The sequence below is a fragment of the Emydura macquarii genome, unplaced genomic scaffold (genome assembly GCF_026122565.2).
Source record: "Emydura macquarii macquarii isolate MOO-44397 ecotype Brisbane River unplaced genomic scaffold, CSIRO-AGI_Emac_v2 contig_480, whole genome shotgun sequence".
In the NCBI taxonomy this organism is placed as follows: domain Eukaryota; kingdom Metazoa; phylum Chordata; order Testudines; family Chelidae; genus Emydura; species Emydura macquarii.
In genome coordinates this window covers 6,919,590-6,942,665 of record NW_027130617.1, presented here as the reverse complement: position 1 = coordinate 6,942,665, position 23,076 = coordinate 6,919,590, and the positions used below count along the sequence as shown (strand labels likewise).

Genomic DNA, 23,076 nt, shown 5'->3' with positions numbered 1-23,076 from the left:
GCTAGCATAGTGGTTGACCAATGATGATCTTACATTTGCTACTTTAGCAAGTTCTTCTCAACCTTCCCCTCTCTCTTCCCCCCTCACACACATCCCTTTTTTTTTTAAATTGGTGGACCATGAGGAGGGCAGTTCTCCTGACCTACTATAGTTGAGTAGTTTATTTGAAAGGGAATAGACACCATGGGGCTGGTCATTCCATAGCTCTGTTGGCTGAACAAACTGGGATTTCATATACTGTTTTGAGATTGGCTGTGCCTACAAGAAAAAGACTGTAAAACATTTACTATGTAAAGGAGAAATGGTTGTGTGCTCTAGAGCAGTGGTTTGCTGTTTCTGTATTATTTTAAATAGCTCATTATAAGTAAAGGGACCTATTATTTATTTGTGCTTGTGGTGATGTCAGGTGGCCCAGTCAGGTGCAAGGCCCTATTTTGCTAATACAAAATGAGTGTTGCAGGCTCAGCTGAGTCCCTCTAGTGGAGTATCCCCAGTCTGTTGTAATTGGACTTAACCTTTGGATCCCATGTGCTTCCAAGGCAGTTGGGTCTGGGCAGAGTCTAGGCACTGTTTCTAACTCTGAGCCTCTAAGGCAGGTTGTACTGTCACTGTCTGTCATCCTTCCTTGGGATGTGGGACTCCATAGTCCAATTGCCTCGGGCCCCGAACCAGTGCCGGGACTTCCCATAGCTCCCCAGTCACTTATGCCTGCTCCCCCAGCGCTTACCTCTGGCTTACAGTTTAACTCTCCAGAAACCATGTGGCAGCTAAAGCAAGGAACACAGGCTTTGCTACAGGAGTGTCTTAACCACAGTAACTTTTACTCCTAAAGCATAAAAGATTTACAGACCTTTAGGGAAAAACAAAAGCCTCTATGTTGTTTCCCCCAAATCTATGTTCACCCATTTTGGTGCGGTCATTCACTATTCCCTCTACCTCCTGCAATCCTGCTATCTGGGGATGGTTGGCCCAGAGAGAGAGAGAGCCCTGAAAGCAGATCCTGACCTTAAACAAGGTTTCTGCTCCCTTTTTCAAGTGATGAACTGATCAACTCCAGTTGAGTGGTTAGTAAGTCCCAGCTACTGAGTGGTTAGTAAGTCCCAGTAAGAGCTCCAGTTGAGTGGTTAGTAAGTCCCAGCTACTGTGGAGTCCAAACTAGGAAAAACCTGGCTCATCTCTATAGCAGAACCATTGTTTCAGGGCTGGACCCTTTACTTGGAAGACTGTCACAGTTGATGACTCTTGTATTAGCTCTTCAGGGAGGTGTCCAGTAAGCTTCCATTGGTCTGTCCTTGAAGGCTCTATGCAGCTACAATTACGTACTCAAAATATAGGTCACATTCTTCAACATGACAGTTACAGTGTCACTCGAAGGTCCCAGTTTGATACAGACATGAACCAATCCATCATGCAGAATAAAATATAGTTCCTGTCCTGAAGAGTGAGAGGTTCCTAAAAGGAAAAAAAAATACTGACCCTCTGAGTCAGACTGAGCTGAGAGTCAGCAAGAACAAGTTCATGATTTGTGCTGGAATGTCCCCATAGAAAGTGAATAAAGCTGCCAGCCACCTGAAGCTGGAGGAAGAAGAATATAGCTTTGTAGTGAGACCCTTGTAAGACTGTGATTGGCAAAAAATATGGACTAGTTGATGCTTTTTTTTTTTTTTTGCTGTAGGAACCGCATAAGCCTTAATGGTTTGCTGAGCATGTAATGAGTGTGAGGTTTGTTATATCAATCTTGTCTGATCTCTTAACATAAATGTGTGGTCTCGTGTGGTTTGTACTTTGATGGAAGGAATATTTACTAGATATGCTCCTTTCTCTGAATCATTATTGGACTGACATTTAGGAATAAAATTGTGGCCTAATTAAACCTCATCTAATGTCTCCTGTTCATCATTCTACATAGCCAGACAATGGAAGTGGTAAATGTGATTTTTATACTCTTTTCACTTACTGAAAAAAGGCTGCTCAATGTAATAATATAACTTTCTAACTAAAATTGGAGAGGAATTCTTTTATTAGGGTGCAGTGTCCTTCCATCTTTGTCCTAAACAGCTATCTACCATAGCATTGCTATATGCTGGTTTTTAATAGCTACTATCTTTATTCTAGAGATGTCTGTTTTTCAGTCATGGTGGTATATATAATTGTAATTCATAAATCTTAGTACCACTGGATAAAAAAAACCACACTTAGTTCTTATACTGCTGATCCTTCCAACTTTAAGGATCCTCCAATTAAAAACTGTACTCAAGGTTCTTTAAAACATATTATGGATAATAAACATCTTTACATAAATTATAATGGGATATCAGTATTTCATAAAATATCTGAGAGAAAAAGAGGGCGTTGGTCAGATTGTGAGAGATAATTTAGATTTCAAGTCCTGGTTAACTGACCTCTAACAACTTTAATAAGATTGGTAAGTGTCTTGTACAGTTAGTGGGTGCTTAGTTTAACTAGTTTGGGTATTTGTAATTTAGATTTCAAGTCCTGGTTAACTGAGCTCTAACAACTTTAATAAGATTGTAACTGTAAGTTTCTTGTACAGTTAGTGGGTGCTTAGTTTAACTAGTTTGGGTATTTGTAGGTGACTTCTGTTTTCACTCATCCATAGTGTCATCATCAAATGTAGTGTTCTGCTTTTCTCTCATCGGTCTCGTTCTTGCTTTTTTATCTGTTCATTGAATTGAGTACTGAAAAGGATAATAGGACAATAAGCGTGTTTGTTGTATAGTTTAACAGTTTTATCTGCTCTCTCTTTTACCATCTTAACTGTTCACTTCAGAGCTATTTTGATGTCTGAAACCTGCACCTTTATATGTTAATGAGAATTTCTTCGAATGTCTTATTTATCTATAGGATATATCACTGACCGAGGCAAACTCATTCAGTCCTTTGATACCAACATCCCCGTCTTCTATGATAAACCAATACAAGTTTGAAGATGAGCCAGAATTAAGGGATCTCTTCATTACAGTCGATGATCCTGAAAGTCACATTACTGCTATTGAGACTTTCATTACCTATAGAGTTGCTACAAAGGTAAGTTTTTATTAGTAGTCCTGATAGTTTGTGTCCAGTAAAACTTTGCAAGGGTTAGTGTTTTAAAGGGTTTGGAATAGTAACCTTTCTAACATTTTGAAATTATATTCTGATTCTCCAGTGAGTTAACAGCCGTATTGAAGTATTTCAAACTAGTTGTTAGATTCTAAAAACATTTTTAACCTGAGTAAGGTTACTCATGTGAATATTTGTCTGACTGAGTGCTGTAGAAATCATTAAAGGAATAACTAAAGTTATTTTAATTATTGCAAAATCAGCCTTTTCTGTGAAATTGGCATTTGCTATTGTGTCCCTTGACAAGTACATGAAACAATAGGAACCTGATGCAGTTTGAAGAGACTATATTGGCATAAATATTTGTGGAGCATGGGAAAGCCATAACGAAGTTCTCGTTATTCTTGGTTGTCAATATGTGGTACCTTGTTCACTACCCACCCTTTCAATTCTGCTTTCCTGTACTGGGATCATTTTCTAGCGCAAAGAAAAGTCTCCTCCCCCCCTCTCCCCCATTCACAGTTAATAACATTTCAGATGCAACTACAGCAATTTCTTAAATTAAAAGGTAATATTAGAAAATTATTTAATGTGTTTTCAGCTGTCTTTGAATTCAGTTTGTCATCTGGAGAGGAGAAAAGCCAGTATTATTAGCCCAGCCAGTTTCCTGGGGATTATCAGCAAGTACTGCACAGCCTACACTTGAGAACTCCTACGTTTGTTTATTTTACTCTGACTTCTTGTTGCTGAAAGTTCATTTACAACAAATTTTCAAATGAAAATTGTTCCCTTTGTTTATTCAGAAGAGAGAGGGCTTCTGTAGGGAGAGGGGACAATAGTGGGGAAGGGGAGTGGAGGGATGTTTTCTGCCTTCTTTCCTATCCATGATTAATTTGAAGTATAAATTCATGATGATATGAAAGCTCTGTTGTCAACCCTAAGCATTCAAAAATCATGAGTCAGGTCTCAGTCCATCAGAGGTTTGCTCAGAAATGACAAGATTAAGGAAAATAGAGTGTGGGGGGTTTCTTTCTATTTCCAGATTCTGAGCCTTTAGAAATCACTTGAATCATGTTGTAAAGCTTTTTTGCAACCATTAATGGCTAGGAGGTTTGTTGTTGTTGTTGTTGTTGTTTTTTTAATTAAAGCTGACATTCTCTTGTAATTTCTTGACTCCAGGAGCTGGAGGGTTTTTTTAGTTTCCCCCCTCCCTATTAAAAACCCAAACAAGCAAAAACCACACCAATATCATGAAACTTGATAATATCATTAGAGTTGGCAGCGCTGTAATAGGCATGCAATTTTACTAGTTTAAATGTTCCTCTGCAGGTTCTATTAGTGGGGTACAAAACTGAAGTTGGTGATGGGTAGGGCAAGCCATTAAATCCTAATGTATATATAGTTTTAGTGGTGCCCATCCATATTACACAGGAGGGGCACATAAACCTAAGCACAGTTTTGTGTGGGCCAAACAGATTCCACACATTTTAATAAGATTTCATGTCACATGTATTGATTTATATTTTAAGTTTAGCTTGTTTCCTATGTATTTAGATAGGTTGTTTCTACGTACAGTATCGCCTGTTTACACACTTGTGTAAACTAAAATGGAGTAAATATAATGACAAAACGCTAATGAATCGTCCGTTAGTATATTGTGTTGAAGCAAGCTGTGGGCCTTGTGAAATGCTCTGATGGGCTATGTATGATGCACAGGCTGTAGATTGGACACCCCTGGTTTATATGAAATGCCCGGGTTTTCACATCTGAAACATGTGGCTAGGTGATTGATAGCAGCCAATCTCAGGGACATGCTTCAGTTATTTTCAGTTTATTCAAATGCTACAAAATGGACATTCCTTAAACTCGGATTTTTCGTCACTTTAAAGAGACCAACCTAAATTGAGACCATATCCATCTTAACTGGAAGGAAAATCTCATGTTGAGGTAATGTTTGGAACCCTTTGGAAAAAACTAGAAGGTTGATTCTTATAAGATATTTCTTATGCACAGTTTGGCACTTCCTTTTTTTTTCCACAGTAGAAGTTCACTTTCCTTTTAGAAGTTCACTTTGTTTAACCTCTTACTAGGTTAGATCAGTTTACTAGAAGAATAGTAATTGGCAAGCACTGAATAACTGACATTAATTAACTTTTTTCCTGAGAGTTCTCATTTTTATTCCAAAATGATCAATCTACACTATTAAATATTGTACATATTCTTAGAGTATATGTCTATACTGCAGCTGGGAGGTGTGATTCCGAGCTCAGGTAGACAGATGTGCTAGTTGAGCTTGAGCAACTGTGCTAAAAATAGCAATGTAGCTGGGGTAGCACAAATGGTGGTTCAGGCTAGCTCCCAAAGTATGCATCCAGGGAGTCTGGATGTGTTTCTACTCAGATGGCTGGCCCCTGCTCCTGTGCTATCCTGGCTACATGGCTGTTTTTAGCACGCTAGCTCAAGTAGACCAAGTGTACCCCAGCTGAGAACCTCCCCCCTTGCAGTGCAGGTATACTTTTAGATTTTCCATCTTAATTTTGTGGTTATGATTTTCAGACATCTCGTGGTGAGTTTGACTCCAGTGAATATGAAGTTCGAAGACGTTATCAAGATTTCCTTTGGTTGAAGAGCAGACTTGAAGAAGCACACCCAACACTCATTATTCCTGTAGGTTTGCTAGATTTTGTGTTACATTTGTATTTTGTTTTAAATGGTTCCATTTATCTGTAGTGAGTTAGGAGAAGTCTCTTTCAGGGTTCTGGGTGTCTAAGAAACATTGAGAAGCTAATGTAGTTTGATTAATTTTTTATGTGGATCTACAAAATTCAGAGAAAAATAAGGGCATTTCTCTTTTCTTTAACCTAATCTCCCTTTCCTTTCGCTGATTTTTTTATCTATTCTGATGCACTAGCTATTGCTAGAACCAGATTGTAAAACTGCTTAGTGTTAATTTTATAATTTGTTTTTTACACAGTGAATTGTATAAGCTGTGTCTACCATCTTATGGGTAGTAGAACTATTGTAATATACCTAATATGCAAAGTTATAAAATGTGTTATTTATTTTCCCCCTCAGCCATTGCCTGAAAAATTTATAATGAAAGGAATAGTGGAACGATTTAGTGATGAATTCATTGAGACTCGAAGGAAAGCATTGCATAAATTTTTGAACCGAATTGCTGAGCATCCAACTTTGACTTTTAATGAAGACTTCAAAATATTTCTTACGGCACAAGCCTGGGTAAAAAAAAAATTTCTAATGCATAGTTATAAGAAATTATGAACTACCTTATTAAGGGGTTTGCATAATTCAATATCTTCTTACCAAACATGGCTGGTTATAGAGTGTCATAGGAAGGTGTGAGGAATCCTGCAACAGGTAGCTATAAAATTTGTTTCTGATACCCATCAGTTAGAGTTTGTCTTATGATCTGGAGCATGAGGATTAGTATCCCTTCCAAAACTCCTATTTATCTTTTATTCTCACTCTTCTAATCCTGGATGTTCTTGCTATCCATCTAAATGTCCAGGATTATATAATGTGTATGATTTTAAAATAAATTTTTGGCTTGACATTTCTCTCCCTTTTTGCTCTTATTCTTTAAACATAATAATAATCTGTTCATTGACAATGCAGCCAATAAACCACCATTTAATTGCCCACTGTAGCTGTGCAAAATGTATCCACTGGAAAAGAAAGCAAGGATTTTGTTCTCCAAAGAGCACAGTTCTGAACTTAACCAAACATTCCACTAGCAATTTATAGAAGTAGAAGAAGAGTAAAAAGGAGAGAGAGAGGGGCTGCTTTCCACAGTAAGAGAATAGTTTTCCCCACTGGATGACGCCTCCCTGCACGTGTTGCCCTCTGTTTCCTTGCCCAGAAGGCTGCATGCTGGCTGGCTGTGCCTTAAGACTGAAAGGGGAAGAGGTTTGTACTGTCTTAATCCTTCTCTTCTAGTCCCCCTCCATGCTCCCTGCTTCATAGAGCAGGGCTAGCCTGTGACACAGAATGTTTTAATTTTGACCACACAGCCTTCTATCACATTACAAAAAGAAAAATTAACAAAGGGGGTGAGGAGGAAGAGAGTGTGCCTCAGTAAAGGGTTCTAATTGCTACATAACTAATAACTTCATAATAAATCTAAACAGCAAATGAAAACCTAAAGTAGTTATATATATGTCTGTGTAGTTTTATTGTTTTAATTTGTTTTTCTTTAATTGCAAATAAAGGGTAGAAAACATTAAAATATTCACAAGGGTATTTTCTACTTTTAGGAACTTTCATCTCACAAGAAGCAGGGCCCTGGCTTATTTAGCAGGATGGGACAAACTGTAAGAGCTGTAGCATCCTCAGTAAAAGGAGGAGTTAAAAATCGCCCTGATATGTTTACAGATATAAATGACTATATGGAAACATTTAATCAGAAAATAAGCTTGCTAGACAAAATATCCCAAAGAATTTACAAGGAAGAAAAGGGTAAGTAGAAATAATGAACAAAAGCTTCTGTTTTTATTGACTTCAGAAATTAATATATTGAATAAGTTAGTTCAGTTTCACTATTCCAGACAAAACACTGCTTTCTAGCAAAAGAAACAGAATAAGAAAGGTATGATTTGTTTGTTTTATTTATTTTTTTACTTTGTTTCCTTCAATGGCTAATCCTGGTAGCCCAGGGTGCAACTTATGTGGGGATCCACATCTGGCAGCCTTTGTGGTTGGTTTGACATTGTTAGGATGACTGCAGAAGTAGCATGCTCATTTGTCAAGAGAGAAGAAGGAAAGTAACTTGCTGATAACTTCACTTTTACCTTGCTCATTGTTGAGACATATCTGGAATCTCCTCGGACACAATCAGCATAAATAATATATTAATAGGGAAGGTAGTTCAACTATGCTGACAAGAAACTGAAAATTAAGAACACCTAAATGTGTGGCTGGCTTTTCACCATACTAATTGGAAGAACTGTGTGAATGCTATTTGTTGTATACAGGTGACTACTACTTAAAGTGAAATATAAACGTTTATTTCCTACTGGCATAATGCCAATCACATTCTGAATCCCAGCTGTTTGTAGATATTAAAACCCCTAGAAATTCTTTTATATATAGATTAATCAGAATCCCTTTCGTGTATAAATTCAAGATTTTTGTATCTACAAATCTAATTTACCTATCAAACTGAGAAGTTCTTTGTATTTATTTTGAACCTTAGTCTGTGTGTGTGTGTATCCAAATACTGGAGTGTATAGAATCAACAATGAAATGCTGTTGAGATGTTCAGGAAGGGCTCCCTGGTGACTATAAAAGATGCCTGTTACTATAGATATGTGTTGTAATGAACAATATGATGAAGGGTGTTTACAATATAAATATGTTCTATGATTGATAAGGAATATTTGTTACTGCAGATGTTTTCAGTGGTTTATGAAGTAATGACCCATTGAAAGACACTTGTTACTCATTAGAAATTGCTTGTTGCCACAGATGTTGTTAGTAATATGACTGGGTTAGAAATTCCTTTAGCTGATCTGTCTTGTAAACTGACATACCATAAAAATTCCATAAGTTATTAGTCAAATAGAAATATCAAAAACAGAACACATAGTGGGATCAATTGTAGGAAAGTAGCTTTTCCTTCCTTACAAAGAAATTTTCTTTGTCCTAAACTAGCGTATAAGTGATGAGTTTTGGCAAGTTAGTTGGAAGTGAATAAGCCCCAACTCTTCACCAATTAGAGGGTTTGGTAAAGTATACTTTTCTTTCTGTATTCTGTAAAGTGCTGTAGGAAGTTCTGATTGCTTGTCTTACCTAACCAACCCAGTTAAAGTTTTATTTATTTGACATGCCTTATTAATTCAGAACATGTAACACTGTCCCATCCATTCTTTTGGTTCATTCTGCATCTTTATTCTGTCACATGAAAGAGAATTTTGAAAAATAATACCTTTCTCGTTGGTCATTACATCTGTCAGAGGGTTTGTTTGAACTTTATGTTCTTGTTAGAATTTTCCTTGATTATCAAGAAAACAGTTTGTTCTGAATGGAACAGTAGCTTGCATACCTACTTGAATCTTTAAATTATATACTTTCTGAGCTAGAATCTGATATCACACTGGTCCTATGTTTTAAAAAGCCCACTGGTCAATACTTTAGGTTTTTCTCATGCATGTAAAAATACTTTGAATAGCTGCACTGTGTTCCATAATAACTAAGGCTTTGTTTCCTTTAGCTTATAGTAGTACTCTGTCATTCCAGATCTCAGCATGTCCTGACCAGACTGGATGTTCCTTGCATAAAGGAAATACATATTGATCAAAGGGATTGGGGGTGTTTTTGTCTTAGCAGTTCATTTCTCTAGAAGTAGTAGGTGTATAATGAGGAGAAGTTCCTGGTACGCATTTAAAGTACCAGCACCAAAATATTTGTGGTAAAGCCTCATGGAGTTTTATGCACTCTCACGTGCTCCCAGATGTTGCTCTGTCTAGCCTTTCCCAACAGTAATCTGCAGGACACTTGTCATGTGCAGAGCTTATTCTGTTGCAGCAATGAACCATTTGTCACTTGTCAAGTAGTAATGCTTCCTGCTAGTTGTAGCCCCATCTAGGATTTTCCATTAAGATTTCACAGGCTTTTTTGACCAACTAAACTCAAAACAAGCATCTCTCTCTACACACAGCTACTTCATGTCTCTTTCTGTTGGATGTTTCTTTAGTCAGCTGTGACCAAGTTGTAGATAGCAGCAAAAGTGGAGGGATTGTGAAAACCTCAGCAGTCAGAATCAAATTAGAAAGGGATATTAGAGCAATGTGGACTTGATCCAGCATCATCTAGCCACTTCAATTTACCTTGATCCATCACACATGAACATTACTAATTAGAACACATTGTATAGGGCCAGATTCTGCCTCTCTCATCTTTAGTACCTTATTGAAATTAATGAGACTACTCCAAAGTAGAGTTCTATGAGCGTGGCAGTATCTGGACCTTACTTTTTCTGAGACTGTATTGTGGCCACATTTACAAAGTTTTATTGAGCTATAGAACTAGTAAATGTTTTTTGAAGATGTTCCTATACTTAAAAAGAGAAATACTATTAGAAGAGGTAGTAATAATAAACTAGTACTCCAGAACTGGGATGAACTTAAGTGCGCCCGCTGAATCTGTGGTGTGTGTACAACTTTTTCAAAAAGATCATTTTTCACTGATTTGATTTTTAGCAATATGTTGTTTATAGCATTAATGAGTACAAGTTTGAGATGTTTCCATTGACCAAAAACAACAATAACAAAGAAGAAGAAAGATTTGCTACTGTAACATCTCCCTCTTTTGGGGATCATTTGGCCAAATTTTTAAACTAGCCTCAGTTTCTGTGCTTTGCATCTACCATTGACTTGAGTATTAATATGCACGTATCTTCTTATTAAGGGTATTATTATGAAATGAAGGAATATGGTCCAATCTATACTCTTTGGTGTGCATCAGAAGAAGATCTAGTAGATTCGCTAAAAGGTGTTGCTAGCTGCATTGACAAGTGCTGCAAAGCTACTGAAAAACAGATGGCAGGACTATCAGAAAATTTGCTGCCTGTTCTACATGAATATGTTCTCTACAGTGAAATATTAACGGTAAGACTACTTAAGTGTTACTTATTCCAGTGTATTGAGAGACCGTTGAAGAGAGAGTCTGCTTTGTTTGTGATTGATTCTGCATTAACTCTTTGCGGGCTACAGTGTGTCTTTCTACTACTAATTGAGGACATAAATGACTTGCAGAGGGAAAAAAAGCTTATTTAAAAAAAATAAAGGCAAAAAATATTTTTCCTGAGGGTGGCTGCCCTCTTGCATGGAATCTTTTTTTCCTCTTCTTTCCTCTGTTAATCAGGCAAGATGTGTCCAGTCTTGAAAAGATTTATTTCACGCTGGTGACTCCTCTTCAGTTTCCTCCTACAACTAGTTCCTCATAACAGCAACATTAAGGGTTCAGGGGTTGTGTGTCCTTTTTGTGGAAATTGTCTCACCTTAGGAAAGCCTTACATGCTAGTGGAGAGAGCAGTTATCCTGACTGTAGAAGGGTTCAAGGAACCACAACTCATGATGAATACAGAAGAGCTATCTTGTCTCTGTCCAAATATGGACTCATCTAGGAATGCAGACTAATACACAAAGTAAAGGAAGGTTTTTCCCTCCCAGGAGATGTTTCTAAACCTTAAGAGCCTGACTTCTCTTTTCCAGAATAGCAGTGAACTTCTGGAATAGACATGAATGTCCCCCATGGACCCTCAGGTTTCAATGCCAGGGCCTGGTACCATGCATTTTATTCCATTCAAGGTCCTTATAACAGTTTCTCTTACAGATTCTCCCATTGGTGGGAGACAACTAGGAAAACCTTTACCTTTCAGAATTGGTAGAGAAACTGTCTTGGTGAATAAAAACACAGTGTAGGTCAGTTAAGGGACATTGGTTGGGCAAAGATCAGAACCACTACATCTACATCCTAGTATTAAGGGCTGTCTGCCTGGCTGTACTGTCCTGACTAGATGTCCTTGTCCTCATTCAAATCAACAACATTGTGATAGTGGCATTTGTGAATAGCTATGGTGCTCTAAATGTGGCTCCTTTTTGGGAGAGTCCTCTCCTGAGAGTGCTTTATATCCCAGCATGCACAAATCTGTAAGCAAATCATTCTAGGAGAAAGACCACTCCACAATGGGGTGGGTGTTCCACTAGATGGACAGTTTAACCAACACTCTCTTACTCTGCATCCATTGCAAATCACCAGCTAGGACAAGCATTGCAGCCTGTATAGAGATCCCAAAGCCTTAACATTACAGGGAGTTCACAGTCATCTGGCCCAGGGCTGATTTCTTTGCATTGTCCATCTCTTTCCTGATAGCACTAAAGACATCACAGAGAGAGAGACAGTGGCCTGGCGAAGTTAATTACCTCAGTGTGGCAGCCTCTGTACTGGGTATCCACACCATAGCAAATAGTAACCTCCATCCTGGGACCACGTTATGTATCTTGTGCTCCTTCAAGACTTTAGATTTCATTTCTATCCTTTGCTTGTCCTAGGAGACAGCTATTACTTTGCCTGAAGGTTGGAGAGATAGCAGTCATAGCAGGTGACACCTCTCTTCCCCCAATCTTATTGTTCAGTATAAAAAGATAGTCTGGAGTGGGAATGGGGAACTTTCTCCCCAGTCATGATATTTGTTACTTCCATTGAACTCTCTTCTTTGCAGTTTGGCCTGTCCTTCTGCCAGTTTTCTATGCCCATCTCATCAGAACAGTTGCTTTTTGTGGGCTGAAAAGAGAGATTCTGTGGACAAACTGCAGAGTGACTATATGGCCTTTCATGCACACCTCTCAAATTAATATTGCCTCGGTGTCTCTACATTAGCTCTCATACCTTTTGGTGTACTGAGTTCTTGGTGCAATCCTTCCAGTGCAATATTAGGCAGGCATGAGCAATTCACCCATTGACTTCTTCCTACCTCTTCCATGCTAATCTCTCTCCCTTCTTTCACCCTGGATATTTTTTTCTAGTGCTCACTTCTTCCATGCTTGCACCTGGTTAGGCCCTCCTAGGTAGACTAAGAATGCACTGATGGCAGCCACACTTTGGAAAAACCTGTTTTCTGAGGCATGGCAGTGCTAGTACATCTCAGGATGTCCTCATAAGAATGCATGCCTAGGCAAAGGTTTTGTCAGGAAGGCAGGATAATCCTCATATTTGTCAGCTTTGGAAGTGCTGAATGGGGAAGCAGATGCAAGTTGATCCTAAAGAGGTGGTTCCAGAACTAAAAATCTTTGCATCTGAAATGGACCCCTCCTCCTTGAGTGACAGAAGACATGACAAACCAGGGGAAAGTGGGTTTTAACCACCACTATGTCTCTGAAAACAGTTAACAGGCAAGAAATTTGTTTTAGGTCAGAGTACTGCTATTTGGAGGACTTGTAAACCTTTATGTGCTACTGATTAGAACAGCAGAGGAACTTGTAGAAGCATAATAATATATTTGTTTATTTGACTTATAAAATTAATAAAAATATGAAGATAATTGAGAACTAATGAATATTCTCTGTGTTCACCATTTACAAAAATCAGCATTTGATAATAGCTGGCACACACTAGTACTGAAATTATTAATTTGACCTTGGAATTAGAATAGATATTTGTTATAATGGCAGATTAATAGAGAATTTCTAATAGTTTCTACTATAGTTTTATATAGGATAAAAGAGGAGGTAAAAGGGGGAAAAAGTTTTATACAAAGGAATATTAACCCATTTCTACTTGCTTTTTTTCTACGTTTAGTACCATATATTTTATATTTGTAATCAAACAGGAGATAATTTAAGGTACTGAATGGTATTATTTATAATCGACCAAAACCAGTTACTAAAAATTCGGGGTAATGTCTGTCTGAAAACCATCTTGTTGAATATGATTTATCATGGTGTACTCGTCAAAGTGGCAAGATATTTCCTTTTCAACATTAGCTTTTTGGCAACTAGCATATGTAAAATAAACTTCTAACTAGGACTAGTTACGTCCTACTGTTCAACACGTACTGTGCTACGGATGAATACTGTAAATCTCTGAGCATATCTAAATTAAAGAGTAGAACCTATTGGGACAAGGTAACATACAGGATTATCAAAGAGAAAGTTTTGAAATTTGTATTTACATAGTAAATGTAAATAGTATCTTTCTTTTGAGTCCCCTTAAAAAGACATAAACTTCACAATACTTCTGTGAGGGAAGTTTAATTTCAGTTTTATAGATGGGGAAACTGAAGCACAGACCATTTTACTGACTTCCTTGATGTCACACAGCAAATCAACAGCAGTTTGGAATATAAACTCTCATAGTTACTGGTCCTGTAGTCTGACCACATTCCCTCCCTTTTTATATTAGTTTTTGCCATTCTGCTAAGAATCAAATCTATTGAATTAGCCTCAACTTTAAATAAAAGTGGGCTTGCTAACGTAGATGGATTTAATTGATTATTTTCAGATAAAGAATTTTGATAATCTTCCTCGTCCTTTACCACCAAACTCTGGCACATACAAAATAACATTGTAGCCTTATGTTCATATTTCCTGTAGTATCTGATGTATCATTTGAGTTGAATTCTATCCCTTGTGCTGTTACTTTTACTCAAACAAAGTACTTTCAGTAATGGGACATCTCTAAATCATGTTTCTTGTAAAGGATTAAAAATAGTATGACTATTCCATAAACTGACTCACTGTGTAATTCTTACTTTATAATTTGTAGCGACATAGTCTGACAGATTCTCGTTGTCATTGGCTTTGGCAGGATTCTTAACAATTCTTTCAGTAAAAAATTGGGATTATAAAAACAGATCCACAATAGATGCTTTAAAGTTATCTAAGTAGAATAGTCATATTAGGCCAATATCTTTAAATCCGAGAATTCTATTGAAGGCATAATCTCTACATTTTCTGAAATGTTAAGTGTACTCTTGATTGCAAGATGTATTTGTAAACAGATTATTACAATTAAATACAATCTATTTCATCCAAATGTTTTAAAGGGTGTTTTGAAAAGAAGGGACCAAACTCAAGCAGAGCTTGATTCCAAAGTTGATGCTTTATCCAATAAAAAAGCAGAAAAGGATCTGGTAAGTATGTACATCTTTCTGAATGTTAAATTGTATCACGAAGGACCCTATTCTGATTAAAAATTAGGAGTTCCTCTGACAAAAGCAAGCCCTGAAAAGCCATATTTTGGGGCTGCACACTTCCCTGACCTATTCTAAAAGAGTTTGTTCATGCACTACACAGGAAATAAGAATGGATACATACATGTATTAACAGCTGCTGAAATGCCCTAGAAGAGGTAGTTAGGATGGTCAAACTTGTTCCTTGTTTATGCTTTATTTATTTAAAAAAAAAAAATTAGGCCCTTGTCACCAGAACAGGTGGGGTATCTCCATGCTCAGTCTCCTAAGCTGTTTTTAGGGTTTGTAGCTTCTTGGTTCTCCCTAACAAGGAGCCAAAGTTAGACAGTTGGCAATAAAGCTGTAAGTTGACTACTTCATCGTTGTAAGACTGCCATTTATTCCTTTAGACTTTCACATTTTAATGTTTACTTTCTGAGCTTGGCCAGCAACTTCAAGCTACTTTTGCCTGTAACCACATTAGTGTTACAGTGGTTCATATTCATCACTTTCAGGAATGACCTTAAATATGGACACTTGGTCTTATTTCCTTCGTAGGTTTGAGTTTTGTTTTAGATAATACTCGTGGGCTTTGCAAAAGCACTTGACATCTACCTAACTCTGCTCCCATTGAAGTCACTGGTAAGAGTCCTGTTGGCTTCAGTGGAAGCAGAATTAGGCCAAGTACTGAGTGCTTTTGGGAAGTCCATCCTATGGCTTTAATAGGGAAATGTCTTAAATAGTTTCTAACAAAATGACTGTAATATCTCCTCCGTTGACACTGGGTAAGATTTCGAAAGCTTGATCAACTTTCGTATGCTTGCAGTTGGTAATAAATTTGAGGGTGCAATTGGTGTTACTTGGAAATCTTAAGTACCTGATTTGGGGAGAGAGTCAAATACCTAGGAATCGAAATAATAGCTTCTCTCTTCAAGTGATTGCTCATATCCATTCCAACATAGGTGAGTGTGCGCCCCGTGCACTAGTCTCCGGAACTTTTTTGCCCCTAGCAAGCCCCGTAGGGTCGGCTCAGGCGCCACCTGGAGTACCACGCTCATGTCGTGGTATATAGGGCACCGCCGACCCCGCAGGCCCTCAGTTCCTTCTTTCTGCCCGTTGACGGTAGCTGGAACGTCTGCCCCTTGCTTTTCGAAGCAGGTAGCAATCCCAGATAGTTAGTCTAGTATGTTAGAGTTTGTTGTTTTCTTAAGTAGTAGATAATAGTTAGAGTTTAAGATAAGTTTGCCCTTCAGGGCTTTCTGTTAAGCCATGCCGGGCTCAACGGGTTTTAAAGCCTGCGATGACTGCAGCAAGGTTTTCCCTACCAGCGACCCTCATGACAGCTGCCTTCGTTGCCTCAGGGAGCAGCATCGGAGGGAAAAGTGTAGGATCTGCAAGGCGTTTAAGCCTCACACCCAGAAGGAGCGGGACGCTCGCCTCAAAGCGATCCTGATGGAGTCTGCGCTCTGGCCAGACTCAGAACCGTCCCGCTCCCCTGCGGCACCGAGCAAACCAGGCCTACTGTGTTATATACTAAACTGATGCAGTGCCATATCACATATTGCAAACAAGAACAATCCTATTATGTAAAAATCAACTGATACAGTTTTATGCTTTGAGAGAGAATTGTGATTGGAACTTAATTACTTTCAATTAAAAAATCATTTGCCAACCCAGATAGCTATTTAATTGTAGTACAAAAGGTAGAAGTTAGTCTAGAAATCTTATTTTCAAGCCACTCTCGTATTGGATCCAAAACAGTCTATCAGATGACATGAGCTGAGGCATTTCTCCTATGAGAATATCATCACTGAACGATTGAGTTTCTCCTCTTGCATGGGACAGTGGGTAATAGAGATCTGTCAAGCAAGTGGTGGAGCAAGGTGTCCAAGCTCCTACTACTGTGGACTATTTCTCAGGCTTGTTCTTTAATATCAGTAACTTAATTTTGGTTCCAGCAATGAACCTCAGATTTTATATTATAAGCTAATTTCTTACTTTGAGATCATGCTTCTTTTGCGACACTGCCTCAGAATGTGAGCAGCTGCAGTGCAGGGCAGACAAGATGGCTGATACCAGTTTAGCTTATTTCTTCACTGAGCACACGTCTAGCAATCTGTCTCCATGGGTTTTCTATCTGGTTCTCATTATGGCTCTGTTTATTTTGGTAGTTGCTTTTCTAGTAGACTCTTTACAGCTTTAGAAGCCCTCTTTAGGCAACATGCTGCCAAGAAGATGGGTAGGAAGTGTTAAATTGCTCACCAATGGCTTTGTTCTTCCTCTGTCTACATAACCCAACTTTTCAGAACTGCCTGAAACCTATTGTAAATAGGAAATTAGCAGGCAAGCCAAACTATTTTTGATGTCCAAATGACCTTGATAGAAATTACCTTTGTGTACAGGGTATGAGTGTTGCTAATTTATATTAGGAAATAGTAGGTAGAAAAGGCTGAAGGAAAGTAATAAAAGGGAACACTGCCAAGGTAGCACAGTTTGTTCTTTGCAATGAACAAGCTAGTATAGCAGGGAAACGTACTGGTGCTTACTATGTCTTACTGAAAGGAAGAACATTATGATAGGCTTCTGTCTATCTGAAATACTTATACAGTGCCCTTTCCAATTTGACATATGGGGAACCAAGGCACAGAGAGACTAGGTGACTTGCCCAGAATCACACAAGATGTCACTGGCAAATAAGATATAAATTCCTGGTTTCTCTCTAGAAATAGGTGGCCTGTTGGTTTGCACTTCCACAGTAGTTATTCCCTTTCAACTTTCTGTTCAGCTTTTATTTGATTTCTCTGTATAAATTTTAAATAGGAATTCTCCAAAATTGCATTCTTACTAATGTTTGTCCTTAGCAGCCAAAGCTTTCAATTCCGATACCTTTTAAAAACCTTGCCTGTCTGTGTAGTAGTCTGATGCTCAGCCTGGGCTTGGCTCGTTCAGTCTCTTGCCCTGGGTCCCCAACAGGAACCCCTCCACTCCAGAGCAATCTCATTGTTCCCAGCAGGAGTTCAGCTCACTCCCAGGGGCGCTTTTGAGTTCAATCGCCTCTAGTTCCTGGTGGTGCATCCCAGGTCCCGCCACAGTTTGCTGGTCTGGGATCAGCTTTACATGGCCTCATGCACCTATCAGGCTTGCAATGTCTATTGGCCCCCAAATAGAGGGAAGGAAAAGAGGAAGCTAGACCTACCCCAGACTGAGTGCCCCTTGTTACTGGAGCTTATTAGCAGTCCCTCCTCCTCCACCTTTTTAAGCTCCCCTTCTCCAGGTAGCGCTTGTTCTGCAGGTGTGCCTAATTGCATGAATGCTATTAGTCAGTCTATCAGTGGGATGGGATATGTCCCATCACAGTCTGTCTTCACAAAATATGAGAGTTAGATTTGTCTAAAGTAGATCTGATACAATATTTAGATTTTGTTGATGCCCATTTTGGATCATTTTTTAGCTATGTGTCAGAGCTGAAAGTATATGAATCAGTGGTGCAGCTAAATAAATATTCTCTGGTCCATGTATAAACTCTTGTGGCACATACCAGATCTCTGTAAACAGCTAAGCTCTTTTTGATTTTTATACTACAATGCAGAAATGTTCATAGTCAGCAGCTGGCACATAAGTGTTTATGTGCAACAGTTGCACTTCTGCCCTGCCACAAATGTGTCCCCATCACTCAGCATGCACCCTCAGTGTAGCTGCCAGCTCCCCGCAAAACACAAAAAAACCAACCCTTTGTTGTGAAGCAGTTAGGGTTGCTACACATGCCCCCACCCCAACACAAATCCACAAAAGTAAGGAGAAGTTAGGCTACAGGAAATTCAATTTCAGCACTTTTGGAGGAGCACATTTTGTGCCACTGCTGGGGTCTCGGAGGAACTCTATGCCCCCTGCTGATTATTGGGGAGGCCAGTGCCCCTGCTTGTCCCCCCTTGTGCACACTTATTACATTCTATTCTTCCAGCCACATGCACATTCCTTAACACTACTACAACCACCATACACTGCATTATGATAGTCTTCGCTTACATGATTTTTCCCACAGGACCCCTGCCTCTGTACTCCATGGGATGGACATGCAAAGGGGCAAAAATAAAGTTGTGCAGGAAACTGTAATTCTGGCATTCCCTATTCTTTCAGTGCTTGACTTTGCAACCTAAATAATGTTTTCAAATAATTTATTTTAATGAATATACATTATAAACAGTATATAAAAATAAATACTAAAAAGTTACAGCATTTGTTTCTACACAGCAAAGATTTGACACAAAATGCTTTTGGTTAGAAGTGTCATAATCTGCTTTCATGTAATGTGTTCAAATATTCTGACACTTAAAATGTGTATGTTTTTTATTCCCCATTTGATTTCTTGGCAGTGAACTAAACATAAAACAAAATTACTATTTGGTGTCTCTTGATACCTACGATATATTCCGGAATGATGTACATATGTTTTTGTTACGTAGTTTGTAACTGAACTCTAGTCTCTTTGTAGGCTTGGGAGACAATACATATATTTGGTTTTCATGAAGTAAGAATTTATTTTACTCTCCTCTCATTCTGCTGCTGCTGTGTCTATTCATCTGTCTTTGATCTGCTCAGTACTTCCTTTCTCTCATCTTCCCTCCTTAGTTTACATACCAAGTTTATATGCCATTAAAAATGTAGAAGAACGTAAACAAAAAAGGACCTAGCATGGTCAGTGATTGAAGTAGTTGCATGATCTTCATCTTACCACTATTATTTGGGTAGCAAAGTCTACAATTGCTAGACTGCTACATGATCCTTACTATATCAGAATAAATAAACCTGCATGAAAACTACTTTGAAACTAGAGGGACTGCTGATTGATGGCCTGGTCCAAGATCATTAAAGTAACCAGAAAGACTCTTACTGGTTTAATGAACTTTGGATCAAGGCCATAAGTTCAGGAAGGTGTTTATTAGAGCTGTAAGGAGAAAGCTAATTTCATTTTGTGGAAGACTTCACTATTTTGCAATTTGGTTGCATTCTGATTTGCAACAAACCCCCCAAATTTAGAAATTCTCTGTGAGATTGAATGGTGAGAAGTGGGAGCCCAGATTCTAAGCAGTCCACCTACCAAGCTTCTTCAGAGTCATGGATCTCTAAAGCCCTGTGAGCCTGGGCTGCCGAGGAAATGGGAATTTGGGAACTAGGGCTTCCAGGCTCTTGGTTCCCTGATAGTCCATCAGACTGAGGAGGTGGGAGCCTGAAAGCCCTGGCTGCTGAGTTGCTGAGCAGAAGATGATCTGACAGAAATCTTCCTGGGATACATTGGAAATTAGTCAAAACACATATTTGCAAATCTTTAGATTTTGATGCATTGTCAGCTTTTTTTTTTTTTTTTTTTTTAAATCATTGGCATGTTTCCAATCTGTTCTGATACTTATGTATTTAAAGTTATTCACATATATGAATTTTCCTTTTGAAGTCAATACACATTTTGAAATCAATGAGACAATTGAAGTCCTGACTTGGAGCCTAAAAACCTATATCCTTCTTGCGCAGCAATAGTGTCTGCCTCTCCTTTATAAATTGTATGAAATTATAATTCCTAACTGAGTTGCTCTATGCTATAATGGACCTTTGTTTAGTGGGATTGCCAGTAGGAAGTGTAGAGATTACCAGTAGGTTATCAGTCAGAAGTATAGAGAAAAAATATGCGAAAGGGAAGAGTGAGCAAAGAACCATATTCAAAAGTGAAAAAATAAAGGAAAACTGCACCTTTTCTGCTTGGCAGTTTCATTAGAGCTCTAGAACAGATGTCTGTTGTATCTAATCTGATCTTCACATTCCATGTTACATAACTGAGTGGTAATTGTATTCTCAAGAACTTTTCTTAATTAGAACTAAAATGCTTTTTCTTGTTGTGAACGTAGCCTTGGCTACAAAAATTGGTGCACTGTTGTTTTGTTGACCCTGCAGCCAAACTAAAATAATAGCAGCAACATACCATTAACAGAGGTGTTAAAACAAGATTATAGTTGAATTTCCATGCACAAATCAAATAATTCAATATTATGATTCTTAAAACAATTATAACTAGGTTCTCTTAAGAACTTATATTACGGCAAGTGCTATTTAATTTATGCCACATACTATTTGTGCAACTTCACCAAGTTATGACTGCTGTGAGAACCACAGCTGATAAGTTGTATATATGTTCTGAGCCTAACCATTCTGTAGTAAATAAGTATAGTAGTAAAATGAACAAGATATGTGCTAAACTTCACTACTCAGCCAGTTTTGCTCTTAGTCACATCCCTTTTCTCCCACCCTTTTTATTTAAAGTTAATCTTCTTGGGTCAGAGACTTAATCTTATTTGTCTGTTGAGCACCTCCCGCATTACAGAGTCTATATAAATGTTTTTTGTATTTTGAATTTGCTTTAACAGAAAAATTAAATTAACACGGGTTGATTTTGTTCTTATTGAAGTAAACCGTAATATTCCCATTGACTTCAGTGGTATGGTATAGGTATGTCTACACTGCAATAAAACACCCACTCCGGCCTCTTTCATCTGACTCAGGCTCACGGGGCTTGGGCTGTAAAATTATGGTGTGGCCATTCAGGCTTGGGCTGGATCCTTAGCTCTGGGACCCTTCCTCCTCGCAGGGTCCCAGAGCATCGGCTCCAGCCTGAGCCAGAACATCTACACTGCAATTAAACAGCCTCTTAGCCTGAGCTACATGAGCTCAAGTCAGTTGACTTCAGCCAGCCCTGGGTGTTCAATTGCAGTGTAGACATACCCTATGTGGCATGTAGCAAACTGATTTCAAAATGAAATCATGATTGATTTTGGATGCAGAGCTGCAAATACAACATATGCGCTTTACTTTGGGTCAAGTTTAAAAAGTTAGTTCATGCATAATGCATACAATTAATTTTTTATTAAAAGCAAACAAACTGTTCAGCTTGTCTTAAGAAGTGTGTTCTCAATGAAGACTAAGTCATTGACAAGTTTGAAGTTTTAAAATGAAACTGATTTAGCACATTTGAAGCATAAAACGTTTTGAACTGTTTTCTTTTTGTAAAATATATAAAACATTTTTCCTATTCAGATGACTTTTAAATAGTTAAGACTTCCACTATGTTTAAAAAATATGCTGAAGTTTTTAACAAAAGTGAAGCATAAAAGGATGTAGTATTTTGTTAAAAAGAAGTGCCTGAAAGTGGAAGCTTACGATTGAGAAGGCACTTTACTCTGGTGCTGTCATTATAATTAATGTTCACCATTGAGCTTGGCTCTATTTTGTATGGTTTTTAAAGTTATTTTTAAGCAGATCTTGTATAACTTTTGATGATCTCCACGCATGTCAGATTGAACTTGTCAGTGCAATATAGTAGTAAAAAATTCTGCTGATGATGAGTGGCATGAACTCTAATCTAATTTGAAAAACATTTCTGCCATAGATATTGAATCACAAACTGCCATTAGTACTGATAAAAGGCTAGTGCAAAATCTTTAGATGGGTTCTTAAATTGTTCTTGGCCACTGAATGGTTTAAGAAACAGGAGGTTATATAGGGTACAAAATATTTTGAGGTCAATTCAGCTGTTATAGATGAGGCTTTTTGATTTCATTCAAATAGGTTTGAGTCACAAAGTGAACTTTATGACATTAAGGTTTTCTGTTTGAGTAAATCAAAAACACAAGCTCGTTGTATTTAACCCTGTCTCTCTGCATAACAATATAACCTTAATGGGATTTAACACATAGCTGAAGAAAATCAATAGTGTAGAATATTTATTGCTACCCTTGCTGTGTTTTCACATAAAAATGTACTGAATTTGGTTTAAGTGTGGGATTTCACAGAAGGTTTATTTTGGGATAACTATTAAAAAAAAATCTGGAAAATAAATCTAAAATGCCAAAGTTGCAGTTATGAATCTTGTTGGAACAAATGAATTAGGTCTTGCTGTCAGCATTCTGTGGTTTATATCCCACTGATGGCAAAAAAACATGGCCTGAAATCAAGAGAGGTTAGAAAGAGTCAAGTCAGATGACAGACCACTCGATATTGCAAAGCCTGCTTTAGGAAGTACATCCAGTGTTTTTGTCAGTTCTACTGAAATAATCGTAACTTCTTAATTTTGTCACTTATATTATGGAGTCATACTACTTGATCTTAGTGTGTTATGTAAATATGCTTATTAAAAGTACTGCAAGTATACTATTGTATTTATCACATTTTTTAAATTAGCCAGTAAATGTTCTAGATTCCTAAGGCCTAATTTTCAAGCATCTATATTTTATTCAAATACACAGAATAAAGATCTCTTCATCTATAATCTTTGCTAAACA

General features: G+C 37.9%; 1 protein-coding gene across 3 annotated transcripts in view; it reads left to right on the top strand.

Annotated features, from left to right (window-relative positions):
* Positions 1 to 23,076, top strand: part of SNX7 (sorting nexin 7) — a 49,596-nt gene that overhangs the window by 9,962 nt on the left and 16,558 nt on the right. For all 3 annotated transcript variants that reach the window (XM_067538395.1, XM_067538396.1, XM_067538397.1), the window contains exons 2-7: positions 2,866 to 3,048; positions 5,620 to 5,730; positions 6,139 to 6,303; positions 7,338 to 7,539; positions 10,489 to 10,688; positions 14,627 to 14,713. In XM_067538395.1, coding sequence (XP_067394496.1) covers positions 2,866 to 3,048; positions 5,620 to 5,730; positions 6,139 to 6,303; positions 7,338 to 7,539; positions 10,489 to 10,688; positions 14,627 to 14,713 — 948 coding nt within the window. The remainder of the gene's footprint in view (positions 1 to 2,865; positions 3,049 to 5,619; positions 5,731 to 6,138; positions 6,304 to 7,337; positions 7,540 to 10,488; positions 10,689 to 14,626; positions 14,714 to 23,076) is intronic.